The sequence below is a fragment of the Suillus fuscotomentosus genome, assembly GCF_016647785.1.
Source record: "Suillus fuscotomentosus strain FC203 chromosome Unknown F5891scaffold_243, whole genome shotgun sequence".
Classification (NCBI taxonomy): Eukaryota; Fungi; Basidiomycota; class Agaricomycetes; order Boletales; family Suillaceae; genus Suillus; species Suillus fuscotomentosus.
Genome location: NW_024539755.1, coordinates 32,637 through 56,690, shown reverse-complemented (window position 1 = coordinate 56,690; position 24,054 = coordinate 32,637). Strand labels below are relative to the sequence as shown.

Here is a 24,054-nt window from a genome sequence, read left to right as displayed (position 1 = left end):
TCCGACTTATTTTTCAGCCGAAGATTCCAGGGACTTCTGACTTGGTGTTGCCAACGTTCCTCTCCGGTCCACTCCTCTACGTCCAATTCTTTCACTTCGTCGCTAATCCCAGTGACCGTCCTGAACTTGCAATGTGGACAGTAGAGCGCACATACACGATGGACCAACATGGCAGACGTTGTAGGTGTGGTGGCGTGATATCATTGACGGATGTAACACATGCTGTCGAATTGATACCAGAATATGGTAACAAGGTAGACGCAAAGATTTCTTCGGCCACTTGTTTGGAGAGCTATGACCGGTTTTTTCTTAACAGTTTCGCAGATAAGGAGAGCTATCATACATTCAGCACGGAGTTCGCATAGACGCAGTATCAGTACCTCATACTAGTAGTAGTAGTCACAACACAGACAATGATCTCAAATACATGCACAATTGTTACAAAGTTTTACAACGGCCATCACTGCTGCCTATAAATGGCCCTAGTCTAGGGTTCCAAATAGTAATCTCAATATAATATCGTTATTTCCAACCCATTTTACCCACTTAACGCTACCGCAATATTCGATTTACATTTTACTACGGATAAGTTTGTTCCACCAATCGCGTTGCTCCATCACCAGCGCCGTAAGCTCACCGTAAGCATCAAACTTCTTTCTGACAAGCGAAATTTCAAGGTCTTTTGCTGATGTTCGCTTTCGGTTTTGAGCGCCACTTTGGCTCACCTTATTAAATACTGCTGTAAGGCTTAACACTTTTTTGGGTCTACCCAAGGTTTACGGCGGTTGTACTTATGTACAAATCCTCATTTGACTCGCGAATTGGTAACGAGTTCGGGAGTAATACTTAATCATTGAGCTTGCCATTCCGGCGCATGTTCTCCTTCAAGCTTCAAGTCTCGCATGGTAAAGAACTAGTGCCATATTACCATTTACTATTTTCTTTCTCAACTCTCATTCTTTTAGTACTCATGGTCATTAGTACAAACAGTGACATCTATGCTCCATTTCTACAAGGCATAATGATGGAGGACGGTTATCAGTCCAATGAGGATGGCTCTGGCTTGCATTCACCCATCTTCGGGGCTCAATTTCCTCAGCCGCATGGATACAGTAAGTCCTATCGTCTTTTCAAAACAATGTTAATCATCATTTCACATGTTATCCACAATGAAGTCCGCTATCGTCAAGATCAACTAGATAGACAACATGCAGCGGGCATCCTAGCCTCTCAGTTTAATTACATCAACATCCACCCGCGCCCTCACCTTCTCGAAACCCCTTCGGATTTTCATTCAACTCAGAATCTTCACTACCATAATTCATATCAGTCTGACTTTCTTCCACAAAGAAATCACCTCGGCCTTGACACACCGCCCCATACCCACCCTAACATCTGCCTTCCGCTCCCACCGGCTCACGGTGCCGTCATCAATTTGTTCTACCAAGGCCCCCGAAATCGAAAATATTCTGCTGAGGACTTGCGCACACAGTCTTTCTCAGGTGGTTGCTCAGCACAACCCCCTGCAATACAAACTCCAGAGAGCACTCGATCCCCTGTTCCAACGTCAGAGTCAACCCTTCAACCGCAGCCAGCCGCATCTACGTCTCAGGATCCGCCTCGCAGGGAAATTTCGAATCAGGTGGTAGCTTGTCAGCAATGGTGCGTTCATTCTTATTCTTATTTCAGGTTGCTCATTTTCGTGGTTGCTAAGTCGTGCGAGGAAAATTCGATGCGATTCTGCAAGACCAATTTGTCATAATTGTGTGCGCCGCTCGAATGAATGCCAATACGATGCAGCACCTAAACGGCGAGGGCCTGATAAAAGGCCAGGCACTCGCCAGCGCTCGTGCAAGAAACGTCCAACAGATGGTTCATCCCCTTCTTCCCTTCGGTCCAAGCGGAAACGCACTTCAGTCAGGAATGATGACTTCGAGCTTCCGCGGGAATCTAACGTCCCCTCCGCCTGAACTTGTCTCGTGGTCGGGTGTCACCCCAAGGTCGCCATCCACGGGTATTGGTACCCCGAGTGGAATTGATGCCAGTCAATCGGTTTCTTCTCTCCCTCTGCATTGCGTCTCTAATTTTATCACACCTTAGCTAAATTTGGACTTCTACCCAAACGACCTGTATCTCTGCTTCGGGAACACACCCCACCTATCAACTTGGTCTTCACGCGGAAGTTGTATCCACGCACCTGATGGCACAACGCCCTAGGGTGACCCACCGTCCCCTACTCAGAACATTAGAAATGCTATTAGAAATGCTATTAGTGCAGTCAGTTTACCCGTGCACCTCAGTCGCCGAGTGGATTACAGGAATGTGTCAAACCGCTGGAAGATTGAAGATGAACATCGTCATCTGCCAGGCTCAGATAAAGCGCACCGATTTAGTTCAAGCCAATGGTTTGCAGATGTAGAAGCTAACAGACGGAGACGCTCAGTGTCTGATGAAAGAACAACTTATATTATCAATACCTAACAGACGGAGACGCTGAAGAAACTAATGTAAGACACGGCGAGATAACGAAAGAGTTGGAAACATACCTGAGTGTCTGATGAAAGAACACCGTGGTTCGGTTCGAGGTTCAGAAAAGGTACGGTGGGTTCAGAACCGGACAGCGGCAACTTTAGACTGGAGCGCGTGTTTACTGTAAGTTACATCAGCTCCTACCTAAAAACTGCACCGTTGTCAAGGAGTACTATATGACTGTCCTCTCCGAGCATTGAGCAAGATATTTCAAGAACTATCCTATATGCTGTTCAAACCGCCAGAATACGATATTGTGGCGCACCAGTGAATGGCCCCGTAACGGCGTGACATTCAATTTCATCTCCGAGCCATTACATCTCACCGTGTCCCCCCTACTAGTCTTTTTCATGTTTCCAAGATATCCAATATCCACCGTACATCTGCATTCATCGCGAGTCTTTATCCTCGGCTGATGTTGCATTAGCTCTTGATGCTTTGGGCGAGCTGCAGGAGTTCCTATTAACTCTCCCCGCTTCGCATAGAGAAACTATTGTTTCAGCGAAAGTTGAGATGCAGCCTGCCACTCCCTTCAAACCCCCGCTCCCGATACAAGAACACCATTGGAAAAGACGTCTTCGACGAAGATCTACCAGCCGGTGCGTTCCTGTCAACCCACGTACCGGCAACCTTCACCAATCTTAATGCAGGCATATCTGTGTTACATTGTAAATTTCTTCCAGACCATCACCTATTTATTTCATATTTCATCACACACGCAGGCGTCGTCAGCTTTCCCAGGTCTCTAAGGTGCAACCCAATGGCTATAATGGCAGTCGCCCATCCACAGGTTCTGCAATATCCCCAGCATCATCTACAAGTATGCCAGTCGTTACTGGCTCTCAGGCTGACGGGCTGCCCAATATACATAAAGCCATCCCCATCGTCCCCTCGCACACCAATGGAGCGCCTGTGAATGTTGTGTATGTGTAGCGGTTGTAGCAATCAGATAATACCCTCGATATGCAAGGATACAGTGTCGTCGTCGCGCTCAAACCACCCCCTTGACCTCCTAGCGCTTCGCCCCAGAACATTCCGGGTCACAGCAATACGTTTGATGACTTCTCGATTGACTGTGCTCCAGACAGTACGAAGAACCGTCCATCTCATCACCCTCAACCATCTTCGTCCTGCGGATGCCTACCCACAACCTCATGTGCGATTGCGTCCAAATGATAGCATCAATGGTCCTGCACCATCTGCTCGAGTAAATCATCTGCGTCATCCTTCATCATAATCTGACTATATCCCTAATGGTAAGTCCACCCCAAAACGAGCCATTTGATCACTAACTCACAACATCTGCGGGTTATCAAGATACTGAACCCACACTAGGCCGTGCGATTTCTACAGGCTTCACCACATCTTCGTTGGTAGTCCATCCGCTTGCGCGACCAGGTGCCTCGCGGCACCTATGTGAAATGCAGCATCCCTCGCCCTCACGCATTCACTGGCCAGCACATCGTTGTAAGTTCGTTGCTAGAATTCTGTGATGAATTTTGACGCAACGAATTCCACGTGAACTGCTCATCAATCATGATGTTTCAACCACCGATTGCCGTGTTGAATAAGGGAAACGCTGCTGCTCGCAGAGAAGCGTCCGTGCCAGTGGACTTGAATGCGCCTGATATCATCTACACTGCCGAAGATGACCAGGCGATCAATCAATTCTACCGCGACATCAGTAAGTCCTGACTGGCCATCCCTATCGTCGCGGTAAAATACCGAATCAAATTTCATTGCAAACGATACGGCACTCGGTGGGTGGACCTGAACCTTTCATAATGTTATATCTGACCTTTGTATGGGTAGCTTGGAGCTGGTGCCATGAAATCGGAGGCAGATCAAGGAGTCGTCGACGCTTGACTAAATGTATACGGCGTGTCAAACCTGAAGGTCGCAGATATGTCCATCTCACCGTTGAAGGTTGGCACGGTGAGTGCTGAACAAGGGATTTTTGATGTGCAGTCTAACGATATCCACAGAAAACGTATTCGACGGCGCTTCTTATTGGAGAGCGGGCTGCGATGGTCATTGCTGAAGACTTGGGTATCAATTGCATTTGATATGCATCTTTCAGGGATGTATTATGGGCACACGCCAACAAGGCAAACAGCTTGGCTGTCCCCGGCCAGCTGGGAGAGTGGTATGAAAGAATTTAAACATTTTATGGATAGATTTTGTATAGATCTGCAGACTATTTATACAGGTCTCAGTAAAAGCTTTTTGGCACGTAACAATTGTTGCCGCGACAATCCTGCATATGAAAAGGGAAAGGTCTCCATATCCTTAAAGCCAACCAAACTCACATAAGTGCCGCACTGCACTTCCCAACATGAAATTTTTCCACGACGATCGAAACCAAGAACCAGTGCCATACTTGGTCACAAAGCCATCCCGGTAGCGGGGAATGTGATCAAGCTAAAGCTCACTGAAAACTAAATGTGGAGAAGGATGCGTTGGTGCGGTGCGGTAGTGCACAGCCACCAAATCTCGCATTCTACCGCGTCACTACCGCACCCATGAAGTACTATATTCACTATGATACCGCAATAATTCTTACACAAAAACATGTACTATGGTATTTCTTAATCGTAAATCATATTTAAGACCTTTGTGGACGACGTAGACGTATTATATACGCATATAAGACACTTGTTGTGTAGGGTGCGGCACGGATGCGGCACGATGCGGCAAAATCCTAAAGGCCAGACCAGGAACTATACATGTTCGAAAAAGGCAATCAAGATACGATCGGCTGGTGCGTCATATATCGCAGCCTGGCTTCTGAACTACCGCATATGACCCTGGAGGCGCGTGCACGAAGTTGCATTTTGGTGAGCAGCGTGTATAACATAAGAATGTATCAGACATACCGTTCGAAACGTTTGGTAATAGACCCCACGAGTCTGAAAACCAAGAGTGGGATCCGTAAGTATGTAGTCAAAGACCCGTAACACGTGCCTGAGCGCCAGGGCAGGTGACACTAGCTTGCTTTACATGGCGCTTGTTAGTAAAAGCATCAAAGCATCAGGTTTCATCATGTGATCCAGTTGCACATACCAGTCCTAGCGCTCTACACAATCGAGACTTATACAAGTATGAATGAAAAGGTCATGAAATACACGTCATGATCGTACTGGTCGGAAAGCTCGAAAGCTGAAACATCAAAGAACTACAAATATGACATCGCGTCTAGGTTAGAGTCTGAATCACAACAAAGATACAAAAAAAAATCACTAAAATACACCCGGAATGAGTCTGTAGCGCACCCTCTGAGACCACCGGACCCATTCCGCCCCAAACCGCTTGCGAAGCATCGCATCTTCGCTCATAGCCCGTGCGCAGCTTAGCACGCCGGTCAGCATGAGTTGGAGTGCCCATATTCCAAATACGATACGCCCGATGTAAGTGGGGAGCCACCCTGAAGATCGCACGAACGATCCGGGGCTCGCATAGATGAGCGAGATCCCGAACGAGGCGATCCAGCTGGCTACATAGCTAGGATGGCGCACAATGCGGTATGGACCAGCGGTGACGAGGGAGTGGTCCTTGCGCAAGCTCAGCTGGTGAGTGAAATGGCGTCCCATGACACGAAAACACCATAGGCGTCCCAAGCAACCCAAGAGGACGAGGATCGTTCCGAGTATGAAGTGTGTGTTTGGTACCATATCCGGAAGCTGTCCGCTGTGAACTAGAATAGAGAGGATTCCAGATGAGACAGGCAATGGAAAATAAGCCGCGAGTATGACGGCTATCTCTGCGACACAGGGTATCAAGCCCGACAACTGTTATATGATATTCGTTAATGTGTCTAGACATCGAAAATTGACATACCCGTTGTAATATCGGGAAAATGGCTGGGCAGATACGCTCGTAGAGCGGACCGCCGCTAATTGTTTCCTCGTTATTGGGTGCTGGGTTCGGAGAAATATACGCATTATTGAATACAAGGACAGATGGCACAAGGAAAAGAAGTTTCATGAGAGTCATCTTGGAAATCGTCACTAAAAGCTGTCACTACTCACATCCCTCTTATATGCGTGTGCTCGCATAAACGGGCACCCACATAGCTAGGGTTACCATGCTGGCGTTTGAAATTAGAGAAATCCGCAAAGGGCAGCTACACGTGCGGTGCGAATAGCTAGGCTTCCCATGCTTCCCGAGATTCGTCGAAGAAGAAGCCCATGGAACGTGGGCCGGGTGTTCGACACTGCGCCTCAAACTTGACAAAAATGTTGTTTTTGGAAGGGGCAGTGGTAAACACGCTAGGGAAGTTGAGTCACATTACGTTGTACCCGCTGAATCTAGCTTCCGAGTGGTCGGTGCAAGCATCGTGATAGGCCGCTGGATTTACGTTCATCATGATTGCCGGGCTATTGAAAATAAAGGCTAGAATCAACGAGATACATCAGTCCCAGAATTCACGTTATCGTTCAACGTAGGGCATACCTCGCACAGTCCGACTCGACAGACTTTTGGATAGTGTCGGGACAGTTGGTGGACAAAATATCAGATGACCTGTGAAGGCAGTCAAAGCGAGGAATGGATCAATTTTCCTTCACAGCCTACCCAAAATGGATGATGTATGTAAAACGCCTAAGGCCCGACAGTTGATGTTCCCACGAACAACGGAGTATCACTTCTATTGTCGACGACGTGTATTACCTTCGCTTTTGGCAGAGAGCTGATATACAACTTCTCTGTATGTTCTCTCGCGATCATACGATTATGTTTGCGCTAACCTGTTTCAGATCGTGGGCTCAAAGCTATAACATAAACTGTGCAGCTGTAAACGAGCCCGGCTTGCAGATTCAATGTGATTGCTGTCAATGCGACTTGACCCATTCTGCTCGTATCAAGTGAGGCTTTCAATGCACTTTTGGTAGCGCAGCAACGCGTTGGAGAATACAAGAGGGTCGCGTCGGACCAATTTATCATTGCGCAGGTGAAAGACCCGGCTTCGATTGACATTATGACATCAGGATCCGACCCTAGACATTTTGTAGCTGAATGGTTTTTTTAGAACACGTCGACGATCACATTATCATAGCCTCATATATCATACATACCCTGCAAATGACCCTCGCAAATACAAGATTTCAAAATTTGACATGCAGAGGCACCATCTGCTCTCGAGGTGGTTAGAGAGGACGATATCGTGTGTCTGCATTCGAGTCAACATGTGCACTTGGAAAAGTATGGCTTGCTAGTCAATTATAAAGCTCTATCTTAGGGATAAGAAATAGCGACGGATTCTATCCCGCCTGGATGCTGATATCTATATGATCTATGGTATATGTTCAGAAATGGTAAGCCACCCTCGTTCTATTTTATAGTGATGCGAGTGTCTTCAATGCTTCCTGTATCTTTCCCTCCTCCTTCGCCCATGAAGGCACAGGGATCCTGTATGTATCTCCGGCCCGGGCATATGAAATATCGCCCACACGCGCGACAGGCTTGAATTTTGTGAGGTCGACGGCACCTCTGCTTGTGAGCATGTCTTTGCGCATGTGGAAGTACTTGACGTGCGTGAGGATGAGCGTGCTGTTATGCTCGCCTGTGATTGGATGTGTGATATCTATCGATTTGTACAGCTATTGAGAGGCGAGGATGTCAGCAAACGAGCGGGCTCGGCGTGAAATGAGCTTACCTCACATTCCATGCTAAAAGCGCTTTCCTTGACGCGCGAGGCTCTTATTTGCACCTGAACGCGTGATTGTTAGTCCATGCATCGTATGATGAAGGTCCACGTGTACGCATTTCTCCTTTGTCAGACCGCTGAGAGCCCACTCGTCGAACTCGGGAGGAGCGTCTACGGCAGTCGAATTTGCATTATCGACGAATCCCTCGCTGATGATGTTCATGGTGAGTCCTTGGCCGTTCTTCAGGTTCGTGGTCATGTCTTTTAGGCTGCCTGTAGCATTGTGGTTGATCGTGAATGAGATGACAGGCGGGTAGTTGGTGACCTATGAGAAAAGTTTATCAGACCGTTAGAGGGACGCGTTGTTTGTCGCATTGCTCACTGTGTTGAACCAACTGGTGGATGCAAGCCAGGTAAGCATGTAGAATGTATCAGATTATGGAAACCTGTCTTACCTGAAAGGTGCCATGTTCTCTACGCCATCCTCGCTGATCATGGATACGAGTGACATGAGGCGTGGTAGAACACCTGGATTCAAGAGCTTGTTGAGATTGCTGTCGATCACGGTCGCGATCGCGGCTGATAAACAAGTGGAGGAGTACGTACGTCTTGTCCATTTCTGTTATGCTGTAGACTTTCCAGCCTGCAGATTCGCCTGCAAGCCAGTCCTTTCCGGCAGGAGTGGCGTCGACTCTCTGGCCATAGGTCCAGGATGGATTGGGTGATTGGGTGATGGTGGAGTAGGGGGTGGTATCGAATGGAGGGATGTACATGGTTGGTGGATTAGCTGGATGAAGACACCGAGCCTCTGTTTTTATAGTTACATGGTCGCAAATATCGAGGCCAGTCTTGGCTTACGAAGGTTTGGGATCGGACGACTCGGATATATAGACTCGGTGTGCAAGCTCAACGCCTGGTATCTCCTGTGCATGTCCGAGGATTCGAGACTCGAAGTCGACCATGTCGGGCCATACAGGGGAGCCATGAAAATGAATGAATGAAGTCGACTCAGTGGGAACGGAGACTGTTGATTATCGGCTACTCAATGGATGAACGCCATGTTACATAATAGATGTGATTTGCTATACCATATTTTGAAAGCACACCCTGCTCCTCTTTTTATCCTTTCCATGGTCTCCAATGGATTGAGTCAGTACCCCGCGCCAGTAGGTAGAGCGTCCCTCCTTCTGACATTCAAAGGACACAGAAACACCATCCTTATTATTGGCGGTGATGTCCTGGCCGCCTCTAGGGCATTTGCGGCACTCGAGGCAGGTATGCAAGTGATCATACTCGCTAGAGGGTTAGTATGTGACGAGCTGAGATGGAGAGCGGACCAACAGCAAGTAAATCTCACAGACTGGGACATGCTTCCCTCTGTGTCTACTTCTCCACTTCCCTCAGCTCCAGAAGAGTCCCTCTCTGCATTCCTCGCCGAAAACCCATCTATATCTCTTATTCGCATCACCATACACACGGTGGACACACCCGCACTTGCACGTATCTGTCATGCACATAACATCCCCATAAACGTTACCGACCATCCTGCACTATGCGACTTCTCCTTTGCGTCCATGCACCGTTTCGCTGATCCATCTACAGGCGGGCAGAGTGCGCTACAAGTGGGTGTGACAACCAATGGGGAGGGATGCAGGCTCGCGGGGCATGTTAGACGAGAGATTGTCAGCATGCTTCCAAAAGACATTGCCGGAGCTGTCAGGCAGGTCGGAAGACTTCGACGCTTGGCTAAGAATACAGATGACGAGGTCGCAGAGTGTGAAGAAGGTGAGAACAGTAGTGTCACCACTCCTAACAGGCCCGTACCTGGTTGGAGAAGTAGTGCCACTGAAAGCAAAGACGAGTCCTCCCGCCGCCGCATGAAATGGGCTGCTCAGGTCAGCGAGTATTGAGCTATCACACGGTTGGCATCCATGTCAGAAGACGATATGAAGCTCATATTATCTGGCGACTCTCCCCAAACGATTTCACCATGCTCAGTTCAGGTTCCAAACGAGAGTTCACTACATAACTTAACACTTTTACCGCCTCCGAAGAAAGGCCGTATTCTCCTCGTTGGTTCCGGCCCAGGATATCCCTCCCTTCTCACCATTGCAACTCATAATGCGCTTATGAAACATGCAGATCTTGTTCTCTCAGACAAGCTCCATCCCGCGGCCATACTGGCTCTCATACCTGAAACTATCGAGGTGTGCATTGCAAGCAAATTCCCTGGCAATGCCGAAGGCGCGCAGTCAGAGATGATGGACGCAGCTGTCGAAGCTGCTCGACGTGGCCTCACTGTCGTCAGAGTACGTCCGATTCTTCATTTCTTTGACACTGACAATTATCTCGTCACACAGCTGAAACAAGAAGACCCAGTTGTCTACGGCCGTGCAGGGGAGGAGGTACTCTTCTTCCGAGCACACGGGTTCGAACCGCTTGTTGTCCCGGGTGTTTCGTCTGCACTTGCAGCGCCTATTTTTGCTGGAATACCAGTCACGCAGCGTGGCGTTGCAGAAAGTGTCGTTGTGTGTACCGGAGTCGGGCGACAGGGCAAGGAGGTCAAGCTTCCTGGTTATGAATGCTCGCGGACTGTGCTTATCCTCATGGGCGTCGCCCGGATAGCGCAGGTTGTTGACGCTATGATTCGCAATGACAGCAACAGTGGGGAAGGTCTGCAGAATAGTGAAAGGAGACGAGAGGGGCGTCCATACCCTCGGAACACGCCTATTGCCATTATCGAGCGCGGCTCGATGCCTGATCAACGGGTAGTCGCAAGTACGCTTGGAGATATATGTGAAGCGTTGGATATTGCGGGAGAGCAAAGGCCTCTGGGTATGATGGTTGTTGGGTGAGCTGTATTGGCACTGCAAGGTTCTGGTGACACAAGCGTGTTGGAAGAGGGGGAAGAACGAGATGAAGAGAGGATAAGAAAGTGGTTAGGGGTATGCAGGTGGGTCATGCGAGAGGGAATCGATCAGGGCTGGGTGGAGGTATAGTTTAGGTCTGTAATTCATCATTAACATCCATTGCTTGATCTGCAGGAATTTTTGTTGACATACGAGGAGTTGTGTAAGCTTACCGGTATTTAAATTAGATGATAGTGTCACTCTGGAACTCGAACTCGAAATTCTGGAGCTCAAATATCGACTTGATTGATGTGAGACGGCCCAGTCCTTCCGTAGAAACTCTTTTCGAAAGCCTGCCCAATAAATGATGCATTGTATTCGATGCTCAGTGCAAGTGACACTACCAAGGGACTGGGCTTACTGTACAGAGGATTGACTACTATAGCGGTCCCCGAGACAGCTACCCGTCAACTAGTACTGGTTGGGTGCACTGCTCGAATGCCAGGATAACAAGTTCATAAAAACCCAATTATCGTCTCAGACATGTACGGGAAACAAGTTCAACTGACTGAAAATGCTCGCACATACCCTTCTTTGTGTTTATGCCTTGTCCGAATCCAATTCATAAGTTGACGTACGTATTTCGTGATACAATATTTGCAGTAGTGGCTGCAGTTGTCTACTACATCTTCCCCAGGAGTCCCTCTTCGATATTGTGAGAACGCCCCTTCCAAACTTTCTATAGTACACAGGCAACCATTTCTATGTAATTTCATCAGCTTTCTACACCGTTAGAAAAAGTTAAAAATACGAACCATTTGTATAGTAGTAACACAGATGCAATCAATTATTTGTCTGCACTCCCTTGGAGGAGCGGAGGACACGCGAGGACGAGTTGGCTTGAAGACGCTGGCGCTTGCGTGGAGGGATGTATTCATCGGCCGACTCATCGCTACTCTTGGACGAGCTATCCTCCCGATAACTGTCCTCATCCTATCATCATTATCTGTGCATCGCACATCATGAGCACCTGTCCGGAATGACCCACGACGCCAATGGAAAATGCTCAGAAAGAGTTAAACTTATGGTCATACTTGCATCTCCTTCGCATCGGAGGCCGTTAGACTTTAGTACTACTAGGCCCTAAGATTTGGATATGTAGGTTTCGTCCATTCGGCATGCAAATGTCAATGAGCAGTGCTATCCTTGCCAATGCCGGGCGATGACTTTGATAACGTCTTCGATGGTCTGACACATTCACAGGCTATCCATGCAGTGACTTCCAGTTGCACGTTCGAAGCCCGGCGCCCATCGCTGAAGCGCTCATAGTCGGTCAAGCCACCATTGCGCCATGGGGTTACAAGAAGTTAGGAAGCGCGTATGGTTCAGTAGTATTGGCGGCCGTACGCCAGAATTTGAGGATACTTATCTATGAGTTGAAACATTATGGAGGCATAGTTTTTTCCTAGTTAGATGGGGTGGCACTTACGGGGTGCGCCCATGACACCAATAAGATATAGGCGGCCACCTGCGATATCCTCAGATGTAAACGTAGGAAGCCACGGAGATGAAATATCAATACCTGTAGTAAATAATGCCCATCCGCAAGTCGCTTGTGCGAGATTTGGAGGGGAGATGGCCGTGATGATGTTTTGGCAAGGATTTGAGGACGATCAACCTTACTTCTGATCTCCATCATACACTCTATCTAATTACATGTCAATATAATTAGAGTCTAGTATATCGTCAGTATGTTGCGGAATCGGGCTATCCGGATACTGAGGCGAATTACAAAGCGAGACCATGATGTGTGCAAATGAAGCCAAAGAATCAAAGAACATGGAATAAGGAATGCAGGTAAATTTGTGCGAGGCATTCTGAATTAAATAGCAGTTGTTCTGCCCTCCAAGGCTGCAAACCTTGCAAGAAGTTGTTCATTTTCGGCCTTGACAAGGACCGTAATCAACAAACATATATGCTGAGAATAAGTATTAAAGTAACACACACCTCTACTCGACGAACCCGCTCATCTGCAGCTTCCTGTCGAAGGATAGAGTATTGTCAACAAAAGGAGACGTTGTCTGAGAATAAGTAACACACACCTGTACTCGGCGAACCCGCTCATCTGCAGCTTCCTGCCGAAAGATAGAGTATTGTCAACAAAAGGAGACATTGTCTGAGAATAAGTAATACACACCTGTACTCGGCGAACCCGCTCCTCTGCAGCTTGCTGCCAAAAGATAGAATATCGTCAACAAAAAGAGACACATTTTCTAAGAATAGCCCACCTCTGCTTCCGCGAAACCTTCTTGTCGACTCTGCAAAGACCATTACCATCAACGAATGAAAATCACATTTGATAAGAATAGCCTACCTGTGCTAGTTCCGCTTCGCAGCACTGCTTTAGCTGCGCGAGCTTATCCATTGTCTTCTGCCACTCTGGCGGATAAGCTGCACAGACAGCCTCAACAGTTGCAGATGACGGTCCTGATATTGCGACTCCACAGTAATGAGTACGTGCATTGTGATCTTTGCATGATTCTTGATTTTGCGGGAAAATATTCTTCAAGCTCATCCACACGGAATCCGCGTACCAGAAGCACTGCTTCTCATACAAGTTGTAAGCAGGGGCTTGTCGATGAACGAGGCATAGAATAGCGGCCACGTGGAGCACTGAAGGTGCGGAAGATGGAGAAAACGTGAGCGTGCAGAGCTTCTTGTAGCGCCCAGGTTTATCACGGAGGTGTCTTATTGCATCGTTAGGTGAACCGAGAAGAAGTGCATGGTCAGATGCAGCAGTTTGTTTTGATGAGGGAGAGGGAGAGATGATTTCTGATGTAGAGCCATTGCCTCGCTCCACAGTGCGGTCGGCGCATACGACAGCCTCGGCCGAGGAAGTCAAATGTCTGAAATATAATAAAAGAAATTCATGCTCGGCACCATCAATGCATTTACAGTAATCAATGTGAGTGAGCAAACACATGAGGTAGCGATTATCGGGCCTATCATGCAACATCCATAAGTACCAATTTGTGACTGGCACACTACCACCCGGCCTAGGGCCACTGTGGAACAGCAGGTGGGGGAGTTCAGGAGGAGCTGCCTCTGGCATGAATGGACGAAAGAGTGCTGCTAGCAAATGGCTGGTCCAGGATCGGTTTCTTCGGTCTTCTTTTAAGGACATCGAATGGTCAAAGGTTTGAACACGTTGCTACAAGGAGAGGCGAGCCCTGGAAGCTGATTGCTGATCTTCGATGGTAGGTATATAAAAAAATCACTACTGAGGCTTGCGGCAGTCACGACGTGCAACAATAAATTATATGACGTAAGTACAACTGAGCAGTCCTTTGACAAGCTTCCTTGAAGCTTCAAGGCTCGAACTCAACTTTCCACCCATCATTATTAATGTATATCTCTTATCATCCCATCTCCATATGTATTACTGGGAAAGATTCTACGGCGTTTTGACAATGTCAAAAATATACTTATTTGATGCGTGAGCGCTTCAAAGGTCTATTGGAAATCTTCTTACCCATTGCCCTACGGTGCTGTGTAGAAGAAGTCCGTGCAGTCGGCAGATTCTTGTCGATACTATACCTTTGGTTCATTGTCACTTTCGAAGGTCCTTATCTAGCCATCCGGATCTTCGGTCCTGTGACACGTGAGTAAGGTCCTGCAGCAAGCAAAACAGGATATACCCGATGCTGTGCCAGCCTGAGTAGCATCAGGGAAAGGGCAAAAGCCAAAGCAGGGAACGTGAAAGTAGGTAATGAGAACGGCGAGGTTGCATGGTGGCGCTAGCTGCTTCGAGGGAGGCAAACGTAATACTAGAGCAAGAGTCCAAAAACAGCTATCGATAAGTTTACGGGGCCCTCTCTTGTGTGCCTGGACGGAGAAGCACACGATCAAATGTTGAAAATGACTTGAAAGCTGAGTGTTAAGGTCGTACTCTCGTAAGATCGGATCCGAAGGACTTCGGCCTCAGCTCGTACGCTGTGCCCCTTTCCCAAGTACTGTCCCTTATTTCAAAGTACTAACGATAACGCGTCCGAAGGTCCGGACGGGTCTCGTAGTATATCCGGAAGTCTTCCGGATATCGGAAACGCGTATAAGGCTAATCCGGACGTATCCGAACTAGAAACTAACAGAGTAAAGACTACCCGAAGGTAGAGCCGAGGATATAGACTATCGGAATCTATCCGAAGTCTCGGAGAGTGACAAGAGTAAGGAGAACTCAAGTCCGGAGGACAGAAAGAGGACAAACTAAGATGATATTCGAACTGAGGTACTACAGGACATATACACGAGTTTATATACTATGAGGATAACGGAAGTATCAGTAAGCAAGGGTCCGAGGCTATGTACGAAGCATGTGCAAAGGTTATCAAACGCGAGTCGGAAATGAGACATAGGTTAACGGATCAGTAATCATACCGGTAATAAGCATAACCGAAACACCGGGAAGAGGAAATACCGAATAGGCTGTGTTTAACGTTATATGAAACAGGAAATGAATTAGAAAGCTTATCGTAAATCGGATCGGAAGCGGATCTATACATCGGACCGGACCGGATCTCAGGGTCCGAAGTCCGGAAGAGAAGCGTGAATATATGGGATATGACAGTATCCCCCCCTTAGGGCCGATCCCTAGAGGCACAAGAACCATCGGTCCGGACCGGACGAGATTATCGCGAGATGATGGAGAAGCGTCTGAGTTCGGAATCGGACAGGTATACTCAAGGGCGGACGTCCCAGGATGATTCTTCCTTTCCCACTTTTTACTCTCTATAACGCTCTATCGAAAATGTCTGGCAACACCTCCGGATCTCAGAAGACTGCTAAGCAGAAACTGCTGGAGCTTCAACAGCAACTAGCGGACGCTGAAGCTGCGGCTCGGAAGGAGGAGGAGGAGATTCGGAAGCGTCAGGAGGCGGAGCGGAAGCGTGAAGAGGAACGGAAGATTCAGGAGGATCTTAAGAGGATTCGAGAGTCCGAAATTCGGGTGGAGGCAGAAAACAAACGGCGCAGGGAGATAGTAGAGGAAATGGTGAGTTTCGGATGGTTATGATGGCTTTGCCTGACGGATGAAAAGTCTCGTGCCATTTCCGCTGACAAGGACGGATCCTGCAAGCGTTGCAGCGACAGAGGCCGGACTTGCCTTTGGACGGATGCGGAGAGCAATGCTCTGGTGAGTTAATCCGTGTTTTTTTTTTCGGATCCGAGTGTTTTGACGTCCGGATAGGTCAAGTCTTGCGATATCTGCCGGAAGGACAAGGCTACGTGCCCCGGACGACCCGGAACTGTCAAGGTGCCCAAGGGCAAGAAGAGGAAGCATGCTGCCGGATCTCCATCTCCGAAAGGTAAAGGTAAGAAACGTCAGAAGAGTCCGACTCCTGAAGATCCGGAGGAGATGGAGACGGAATACGATGATCAGGCTTGGGTGGCCGCAGCCAACAGTATAGTGGCGGAGCTGGCTAGGACTAACACCCTTTTGGAGAGAAGTATTCAGGCGGCGGAAGGCAGCAGGGCTGCAGCGGACCGGATGAGCTCCGGAATTGAGCTGTTCCTTCAGCAACAGAGGGAATTTCAAGCCATGTTGTTCGGACATATTCGGAAGGGATTTCGGACGTCTCCGGGTCCGGAGGAGGAAGATGAGGTGATGGAAAGGGCGTCCGGAAGTGATGCAGGCGGATCCGGAGAGGCGGATGGGTCTATGGAGATGTAGGAATTTCTGGTCCGTTTATGCTTCTTCTCTAAATGTACTTGTATTTCGTATGCACACTATGTACTTCAAAGTTGAATAGGACCGGGTTTGTTCGGATATGCAGCGTGGAAGTCCGAAACTAGTTCGGATGCGTTACCGAGCTCCGTAGCAAGTAACCATGAAGTCTCCTCGTCCGTTCCTTCATATCCGGACCATCGGACGAGGTATAGGAGTTGACATTGTCTTCTCCGACGGTCTAATTTTGAGTCCAAAACTTCGGATATCTCATATTCGGGTTCTCCGTCGATTTCGACCGGAGGCGGAGGCGATTGGATACGATTAGGAATGGTATTGAGTGTGGCTGGTTCTAATTGCGAGACATGGAAAACTGGGTGTACGGAGCGCATGGAATCCGGAAGTCGGATGGTGAAAGAATGCGTACCCGGACGAGCTATGATTTCGAACGGACCTAAGTTCTTTTCCGAGAGTTTCTTGGACGGACGGGTGGATCGGAAGTATTTTGCTTTGACGAAGACCGGATCTCCGATTTTCATATCCGGAGCAGGTTTCCGTTTGGCGTCCGCAGGTCCTTGATATCTTTCTTGTGCGTGGGCCATTTCTTCTCGGAGGAACTGATGGAGTTCGTCAAGGTCTACTGCATAGTCTCGTGCGCGGGCGGATGAGAGGTCACGTTCCGGATGAACGGATAGGTTCGGATGATATCCCTTATTGGCGAAGAAGGGTGATACTCCGGTAGTAGCACTCGGAGCGTTGTTATAAGCGAATTCTGCCAAGGGAAGTAGTTCCGACCAGTTATCCTGCTGATAGTTGCAGTATATCCGGAGGTATTGTTCAAGGGTTTGGTTCGCTCGTTCGGTTTGTCCGTCTCCTTCCGGATGATATCCGGACGTGAAGTGGAGGACCATATCTAATGCTTTTCCTAAGGACCGGAAGAAATGCGATACGAATTCTGTTCCTCGGTCCGAAGTGACATGGGATGGAACTCCGTGCTTGGAAAACACGTGGAGGACGAATAGACGAGCGAGATCCGGAGAGGTAATGGTGTCGTGGGTAGGGATGAATATAGCTTGTTTGGATAGACGGTCGATTACGACGAGGATGGCTGTAAAGCCGGATGAGTCCGGAAGGTGCTCGATGAAATCCATGGATATAGAATTCCAAGGCTTTTCCGGTATGGGTAACTGCTTGAGCAATCCGTAAGGTTTGTGTCTCGGAACCTTAGCTCGGCCGCAGGAAGTACAAGACTTGACGTAGTCTTTGACATAGGTACGGATTCCTGGCCAAGTGTACTCGCGTCGGATGATATCTAGCGTCCGGTTCTGTCCGAAGTGTCCGGACAACGGATGATCATGAGTATTCTGGAGGACGCGAAGACGGAGATTATTAGATTCCGGAACATATATACGGTTGTCGCAGCGGAGGAAACCACTATCGTCCACCGTCCATCTCGGATCCGAAGGTTCCGGAAGATGTTCGGATGCGATAGGGTCATTAGGAAGTGCGGTCAGGATGTCTTTCCGGAGCTGGTCGATATCAATCAGAACGGCTGCCCTAAGAACCGGAGTTACTAGAGTTGAGGCTCGGAGGGACGAAGCTAACTGTTCCGAAGTGAATACCGGACGGAAATTGTGAGGGTTAACTCGAGCGTAGTCCTTATCCCCCTCTTTGGGATAGACGTCCCAGCGTCTAGTAAGGGAATCCGGTTTAGCTCCGAGTTTTCCGGGACGGAAACGGATGACTAGGTTAAACTGATGGAGGAATTCCGACCAGCGGGCCTGACGGCGAGAGAGGAGTTTTGTGGTAGAGAAATACTCAAGGTTCTTATGGTCCGTGACAACGTCTATCGGCTCGGCAGAGCCTTCAAGGTAATGTCGCCACGTCCGAAAAGCTTCATGGATGGCTAGAAGTTCCTTATCGTGAGTGTCGTAGTTGAGTTCCGGAGCGGTAAGCGTCCGAGAATAAAATGCCACCGGACGAAGCTCTGAGTCCGGACATACTATGGAAAGTATTCCGGCTATAGCGTAGTCAGAGGCGTCGGTTTCTACGACTATCGGAACATTCGGAATCCAGTGCGTAAGCACCGGAGCGGACGTGAAAGCTTTCTTGAGTGTTTCAAAAGACTTCCGACAATCATCGGAAAAATCCCAAGTAACCCCCTTGCGGGTAAGACGGGTGAGCGGAACTACGATGTCCGAGTAATTGAAAATGAATCGACGATAGAAATTTGCGAATCCGAGGAAGGATTGAATATCCTTAACTTTCCGAGGTTCCGGCCAGTCAACGATGGACTGGATCTTCTCGGACGACATGGTCAAGCCGTCCGGAGATAGGATGTAACCAAGGTATTCAACGGATGTGGTATGGAACGCGCATTTTTCGGGTTTAGCATAGAGTCGATGTTTTCGGAGACGGAGAAGGACTTCTCGGACATGTTCCTTATGGGATGCAAGGTCTTGGGAATAGATGAGGATGTCGTCCAGATATACGATAACGCATACATCCAGCATATCAGCAAACACGCTATTGACAAAGCGTTGGAATGCAGCCGGAGCGTTAGTGAGACCTTCCGGCATTACCAACCATTCATATGAGCCATAACGCGTTCGGAACGCGGTCTTCCATTCGTCTCCGTCCGCTATCCGGACGAGATGATAAGCGGATCGGAGGTCGATTTTGGTATAGACTTTAGCGCGGCTCGGAGAGTCTAGGAGGTCGGTAATGAGAGGTAACGGATATCGGTCTTTCTTGGTAATCTGGTTAAGTCCACGGAAATCTACACAGAGGCGAAGGGAGCCATCCTTTTTCTTGACAAACAGGACAGGAGCTCCGTGAGAAGAGGATGAGGAACGGAGGAGTCCGGAGGAAATATTTTCATCAAGAAACTTCCGGAGGGCTGCAAGCTCAACTGCAGATAGAGAATAAATGGTTCCGAGGGGCGGACTAGTTCCTTCCTCTAACTCGATTTTGAGATCATAGGGACGATGAGGAGGAAGTTGGCTAGCTTTGCCCTTATCGAACACATCCGAGAATTCGTGATATTCCGGAGGAATTCCGGACAGGTCCGGAGGATCGGATGAAAGGGAAGCGGACCGGAGGTCTACACCGGTCGGACGAAGGTAGATGCTGAACTGTTCCGATCCTTCCAATTTGCAGGCCCGGCAAAAGGCAACCGCATTGATCAAGGAAATGTTGGGGATGGTTTTATCAGCGGAGGTTCCGGATGTAGTCGGAGGAGGTAAATCTTCCATCGGAGGATGCGGATCCGGAGACGGAAGCGACGTCGGAGGTGTCGAAGGCATTCCATGAGAAGTCGTTCGGAAATCGATGCTGCCCGAAACCCAGTCAATCAACGGATTGTGTAGGGTGAGCCAGCTATATCCAAGAACGATAAAACAAGAAGAATCCAACGGAGTAACGTAAAACGTATCGGAGGTAACTACACCGGACGGAAAACAGATAGGCAAATCTATAGCTTCGGAAATCATATTATTACAAGTACCATCAAACAAACGGAGAGAAAGCGGAGATATCGGATATGTAGAAATTTTATTTTTTCGGACGAAATCAGAGTCTATAAAACAGTGAGAGGAACCACAATCAATTAGTGAAGGAAAATCAGAAATATCAGGAAAAGTAGGAATAGAAACGTATGGACAAAGAGAGTTCGGATCGGAAAGAGAAACAGCATTGAGACGTAGCTCCGTTGCACGGGTAGAGTCAACGCAACCCTCATCCCGTGCGGAGTCGGGAGGGTTGCGGACTATTTTTTTGCTTCATCCGAAGCCTCCGGTTTGTCTTCCGGAGTTACTACTGCAGCGCGGCCTTTGGCAGCGCGCGAAGTAGACTTGGTGCATTCCCGAGCCGAATGGCCGGGTCCACCGCAGAATAGACAGAGTTTGTTATCCATCCGTCTCTTACGTTCTTCGGACGTGAGCTTCCCGTCCTTTCCTAACTTGGAGGTAAGGTCCGGAGGTTTAGAAACAGAGGATGATGCGGAAGTAGCGGGTTTGTCGGATTTGTACCTCGAAGGTCCGGACGAGTTGGAATTCGTCCGATCGGACGTGGTTTGCTTAGGAGGAATGGAGGTGGTGGGTTTAGTTTCGCGGGCGACTTCTCCCTTCCGTTCCCAGTATCGAGCGTCGATAGTCTGGGCAAGGATCTTGTATTCGGAAAGGGTGGAAGGTTTACCCATGCGACTGATTTCGTCTTTGATACGAGCCGGAAGTCCGTTATAGAATTGGCGTCTTAGGGCACCGTCACCCCAGCCACGGACTTGTGAAGCAAGACGCTGAAATTCAACAACATATTTATTAATGCGTTGTCCGTCACGCATATGAAGTTGCTCCAATTGCATTTCCGCATCTCCGGACGGATCGTGCGGTCCGAAATTGGTTTGGAGTTCAAGCATGAACGCGGAGTAATCATCCATCCAATCCGGACGATCATCGTCCTCGTCGGCTAGGAGATCCGGTTCGAACCACTCGAGTGCCATACCCTTAAGGTAGGATTGGGCGAAGTTGACTTTTGCCCGTCCGGAACGGAAGGCTTTGGGTTTGCTTTGGAAGTGGAGCTCGCATTGGACGAAGAATGCACGAAGCTTCCGAGGCTCAGTGCCATCGAAAGTATCGGGCTCACGGATCTTGACTTTAGAATCTTCGGACGAGGTCGGACGACGATTGTTGCGTGCGAGATTGTCGATGGCTTGAGAAAGCCGAAGCATGACACGGTCTTGTGGGTTTAACCCGTCAAATTCATCATCGTTGTCATCCGGTTCATCATCCGGATCACCTCCGAAGTCATCCGGAGGGTTTCCACCAGGAGTATCTTCATCGTCCGGAGGTCCTTCGTCATCCGGATCACCTCCGGCAGGAGTGCGCGTAGGGGTTTCCGGATGCGGACGATTCATGAGTTGCGAAATACTTTGAGCAGGACCGCGTGATACACGGCGCTGAGAGAAACTGGTGAAGGCGTTAACTACGGATGTCGGATCGCGTCGGGTGGACGAAAGTCCGACAGCGTGCAAAGCGGCTTGGTTTACTTTAGTAGGAGCCATGATATGAGTAAGTGTACTTGGAAAGGTGTGAGTTCGAATATACTGTTAAGGTCGTACTCTCGTAAGATCGGATCCGAAGGACTTCGGCCTCAGCTCGTACGCTGTGCCCCTTTCCCAAGTACTGTCCCTTATTTCAAAGTACTAACGATAACGCGTCCGAAGGTCCGGACGGGTCTCGTAGTATATCCGGAAGTCTTCCGGATATCGGAAACGCGTATAAGGCTAATCCGGACGTATCCGAACTAGAAACTAACAGAGTAAAGACTACCCGAAGGTAGAGCCGAGGATATAGACTATCGGAATCTATCCGAAGTCTCGGAGAGTGACAAGAGTAAGGAGAACTCAAGTCCGGAGGACAGAAAGAGGACAAACTAAGATGATATTCGAACTGAGGTACTACAGGACATATACACGAGTTTATATACTATGAGGATAACGGAAGTATCAGTAAGCAAGGGTCCGAGGCTATGTACGAAGCATGTGCAAAGGTTATCAAACGCGAGTCGGAAATGAGACATAGGTTAACGGATCAGTAATCATACCGGTAATAAGCATAACCGAAACACCGGGAAGAGGAAATACCGAATAGGCTGTGTTTAACGTTATATGAAACAGGAAATGAATTAGAAAGCTTATCGTAAATCGGATCGGAAGCGGATCTATACATCGGACCGGACCGGATCTCAGGGTCCGAAGTCCGGAAGAGAAGCGTGAATATATGGGATATGACACTGAGCAGAAAGTCAAAATAAGTCATCATTTTGGGTCATACTCGAGGAGATATCTCGTCGAGGTTCGAAATTACATCAGTAAGCACCATGAACACCATTAAATAGACATAAACTGACTGTGTTCAGTTTGTGTGCGGTAGCGGTTCGCCTGCAAGTATTGTACTGGATGACGCAAGGCAGACGTCTACCCTAGGCCCTCAAATGCGAGGCGGTGCCTAAATAAATACGCTCCACCAGGGGCCGGAATCCGGTGGGAAGGTGGCTGGTTGGTGTCTGTACTTGACGTGGACGCGGTGATTGGCAGCGACCCTCTACGTGTGTTCAGAAGGTCAGTATTGTCCTGCCAAGTCAAGTCCACTGGCAAATGGCGAACATGTGGGGAATTTCGGCAGGAGTGGCTGGGTCACTGTGCCAAGCTTCTGTAGGGGGCGCAGGAAGAGAAAAGGAAAACTTTGTAAGAGGACTTTCAGCTGCTGGTAATCGCTCCACTGATGTGGCTCTGGTGAGGGTGGTCGATCGTCTTCTGCAGGGGCGTGGGTTTTTCCGTGGGGGTGGAAGAATTGGAAGAATCATTGGGGAAGGTGTCCCTGGAAGACTGAGACTTTTGAGGTGAGTGAATCTTGCTGAGTCGAGTCCTGAACTCTTTTACGAAGAGCCTTGTCCTTTGCACGCCTAAGAATGAATAAATGAAAATGAATGAATGAATGAGTTGAATTGGAAAAGCGAGTGAGAAGAGAGCGCAACATACCTGTTTTGAAACCACACCTTTCGGTGGCACGCGAGATTGAGCAGTGAGGACGCGACGAATTGACGTTTAGAACACACCTGGACCGCACGTGGAAGAATATCAAGCTCTGCTGCTAACTTTTTACGCAGGGCAGCATTTGGTTTCGTATCTTTACGAAATATATCTTCCAGGACCTTGAGCTGTATGAGATGTACGCTTTCTATGCTTGACCTCGTTTGGAATATAAGGAAAGAAAGTTCTGAAGTTGGGTCTACGCCTGGAGCGAACAATGAATGGATACAGGTAGTTCAAGTGGTATACCTTGAACTTTGGTCCATTTGGTTTGGGAGGAAGTAACTGCGAGAAGGAGTAGGAAAGAGATCGACATGATATAACGCGGAAAGAGGATTGGTGTGGGAGGGAGAGAAACGAGAGTGAGGTGTGGAAAGTCTAGCCATTCGAGGCAGAGGGGGAAGTTTGGGAGCATGAGGTCGTGGTGGACGTAAAGGTTGTCTTGGGATCCGTCGTAGACATAGATATCTCGAGTTGGGAAATGTCATCTTCTGTGTTTGCGATGGCTAGGAGGTTGTCTGTTGGGAGGATCTCGAGTTCTGAGCGCTCGTCATCTTCGGGGTCCTGCACGGTGTTAGATGCAAGTAAAAGAGAGACAAGGCAACCGTACGTCTTTGAGTGTGATATATGGATCGTCCTAGTTATTTCTATAAAATGCAAGTCCTCTAATATTGCTGAATGAACCCATGCCTGTGAAACATCAGCATCACTGAAGAGGCCGTGT

At 48.6% G+C, this 24,054-nt stretch overlaps 8 protein-coding genes across 8 annotated transcripts; 4 read left to right on the top strand and 4 right to left on the bottom strand.

Annotated features, from left to right (window-relative positions):
* Positions 1 to 119: 119 nt before the first annotated feature.
* Positions 120 to 365, top strand: F5891DRAFT_967895 (uncharacterized protein; the record flags this gene model as incomplete). Its single annotated transcript, XM_041376281.1, has 1 exon — positions 120 to 365. A coding segment is annotated over one exon (246 nt), but the record flags the coding sequence as incomplete, so codon positions are not given.
* Positions 366 to 774: 409 nt separating this feature from the next.
* F5891DRAFT_280335 (uncharacterized protein) lies at positions 775 to 2,085 on the top strand. The gene is made up of 4 exons (XM_041371190.1): positions 775 to 905; positions 966 to 1,112; positions 1,176 to 1,662; positions 1,715 to 2,085. Exons 1-4 carry the CDS (start codon positions 875 to 877, stop codon positions 1,968 to 1,970), a joined length of 921 nt encoding a protein of 306 aa, XP_041216723.1. The 5' UTR covers positions 775 to 874; the 3' UTR covers positions 1,971 to 2,085.
* F5891DRAFT_280361 (uncharacterized protein) lies at positions 2,086 to 2,516 on the top strand. The gene has a single exon (XM_041371191.1). It carries the CDS (start codon positions 2,201 to 2,203, stop codon positions 2,417 to 2,419), a length of 219 nt encoding a protein of 72 aa, XP_041216722.1. The 5' UTR covers positions 2,086 to 2,200; the 3' UTR covers positions 2,420 to 2,516.
* Positions 2,517 to 5,627: 3,111 nt separating this feature from the next.
* On the bottom strand, positions 5,628 to 6,666 carry F5891DRAFT_280304 (uncharacterized protein). The gene is made up of 2 exons (XM_041371189.1): positions 6,367 to 6,666; positions 5,628 to 6,317 (listed from the first exon to the last, which is right to left on the bottom strand). The coding sequence occupies exons 1-2, from the start codon at positions 6,520 to 6,522 to the stop codon at positions 5,769 to 5,771; spliced, it is 705 nt and encodes a 234-aa protein (XP_041216721.1). The 5' UTR covers positions 6,523 to 6,666; the 3' UTR covers positions 5,628 to 5,768.
* Positions 6,667 to 7,862: 1,196 nt separating this feature from the next.
* Positions 7,863 to 8,946, bottom strand: F5891DRAFT_1132374 (uncharacterized protein; the record flags this gene model as incomplete). The annotated part of the gene is made up of 6 exons (XM_041364732.1): positions 7,863 to 8,126; positions 8,183 to 8,236; positions 8,283 to 8,498; positions 8,556 to 8,568; positions 8,629 to 8,727; positions 8,780 to 8,946. The coding sequence occupies 6 exons, from the start codon at positions 8,944 to 8,946 to the stop codon at positions 7,863 to 7,865; spliced, it is 813 nt and encodes a 270-aa protein (XP_041216720.1).
* A 314-nt stretch (positions 8,947 to 9,260) lies between these two features.
* On the top strand, positions 9,261 to 11,340 carry F5891DRAFT_1081332 (uroporphyrin-III C-methyltransferase). Its single transcript, XM_041363428.1, is given in 5 exon segments — positions 9,261 to 10,068; positions 10,126 to 10,482; positions 10,534 to 11,008; positions 11,030 to 11,293; positions 11,311 to 11,340. The coding sequence occupies 4 exon segments, from the start codon at positions 9,304 to 9,306 to the stop codon at positions 11,170 to 11,172; spliced, it is 1,740 nt and encodes a 579-aa protein (XP_041216719.1). The 5' UTR covers positions 9,261 to 9,303; the 3' UTR covers positions 11,173 to 11,293; positions 11,311 to 11,340.
* Positions 11,341 to 11,865: 525 nt separating this feature from the next.
* F5891DRAFT_1224779 (uncharacterized protein) lies at positions 11,866 to 14,280 on the bottom strand (the record flags this gene model as incomplete). The annotated part of the gene is made up of 6 exons (XM_041369485.1): positions 13,397 to 14,280; positions 13,311 to 13,340; positions 13,220 to 13,252; positions 13,125 to 13,157; positions 13,030 to 13,062; positions 11,866 to 12,015 (listed from the first exon to the last, which is right to left on the bottom strand). Exons 1-6 carry the CDS (start codon positions 14,204 to 14,206, stop codon positions 11,866 to 11,868), a joined length of 1,089 nt encoding a protein of 362 aa, XP_041216718.1. The 5' UTR covers positions 14,207 to 14,280.
* Positions 14,281 to 22,715: 8,435 nt separating this feature from the next.
* Positions 22,716 to 23,646, bottom strand: F5891DRAFT_1200556 (uncharacterized protein; the record flags this gene model as incomplete). Its single annotated transcript, XM_041368830.1, has 6 exons — positions 22,716 to 22,842; positions 22,905 to 23,118; positions 23,181 to 23,203; positions 23,280 to 23,296; positions 23,357 to 23,535; positions 23,580 to 23,646. The coding sequence occupies 6 exons, from the start codon at positions 23,644 to 23,646 to the stop codon at positions 22,716 to 22,718; spliced, it is 627 nt and encodes a 208-aa protein (XP_041216717.1).
* Positions 23,647 to 24,054: the final 408 nt, after the last annotated feature.

Bases quoted from the DNA above. Each gene is read 5' to 3' on its own strand.
- F5891DRAFT_280304 (XM_041371189.1), bottom strand. From the start codon at position 6,522: ATGACTCTCATGAAACTTCTTTTCCTTGTGCCATCTGTCCTTGTATTC. The intron at 6,318-6,366 runs GTATGTCAATTT...ATCATATAACAG, and splicing joins TTTTCCCGATATTACAACGG to TTGTCGGGCTTGATACCCTG.
- F5891DRAFT_280335 (XM_041371190.1), top strand. From the start codon at position 875: ATGTTCTCCTTCAAGCTTCAAGTCTCGCATG. The intron at 906-965 runs GTAAAGAACTAG...TCATTCTTTTAG, and splicing joins CAAGCTTCAAGTCTCGCATG to TACTCATGGTCATTAGTACA. The intron at 1,113-1,175 runs GTAAGTCCTATC...TCCACAATGAAG, and splicing joins TCCTCAGCCGCATGGATACA to TCCGCTATCGTCAAGATCAA.
- F5891DRAFT_1081332 (XM_041363428.1), top strand. From the start codon at position 9,304: ATGGTCTCCAATGGATTGAGTCAGTACCCCGCGCCAGTAGGTAGAGCG. The intron at 10,069-10,125 runs GTCAGCGAGTAT...GACGATATGAAG, and splicing joins GCATGAAATGGGCTGCTCAG to CTCATATTATCTGGCGACTC. The intron at 10,483-10,533 runs GTACGTCCGATT...CTCGTCACACAG, and splicing joins GTGGCCTCACTGTCGTCAGA to CTGAAACAAGAAGACCCAGT.
- F5891DRAFT_280361 (XM_041371191.1), top strand. From the start codon at position 2,201: ATGGCACAACGCCCTAGGGTGACCCACCGTCCCCTACTCAGAACATTA.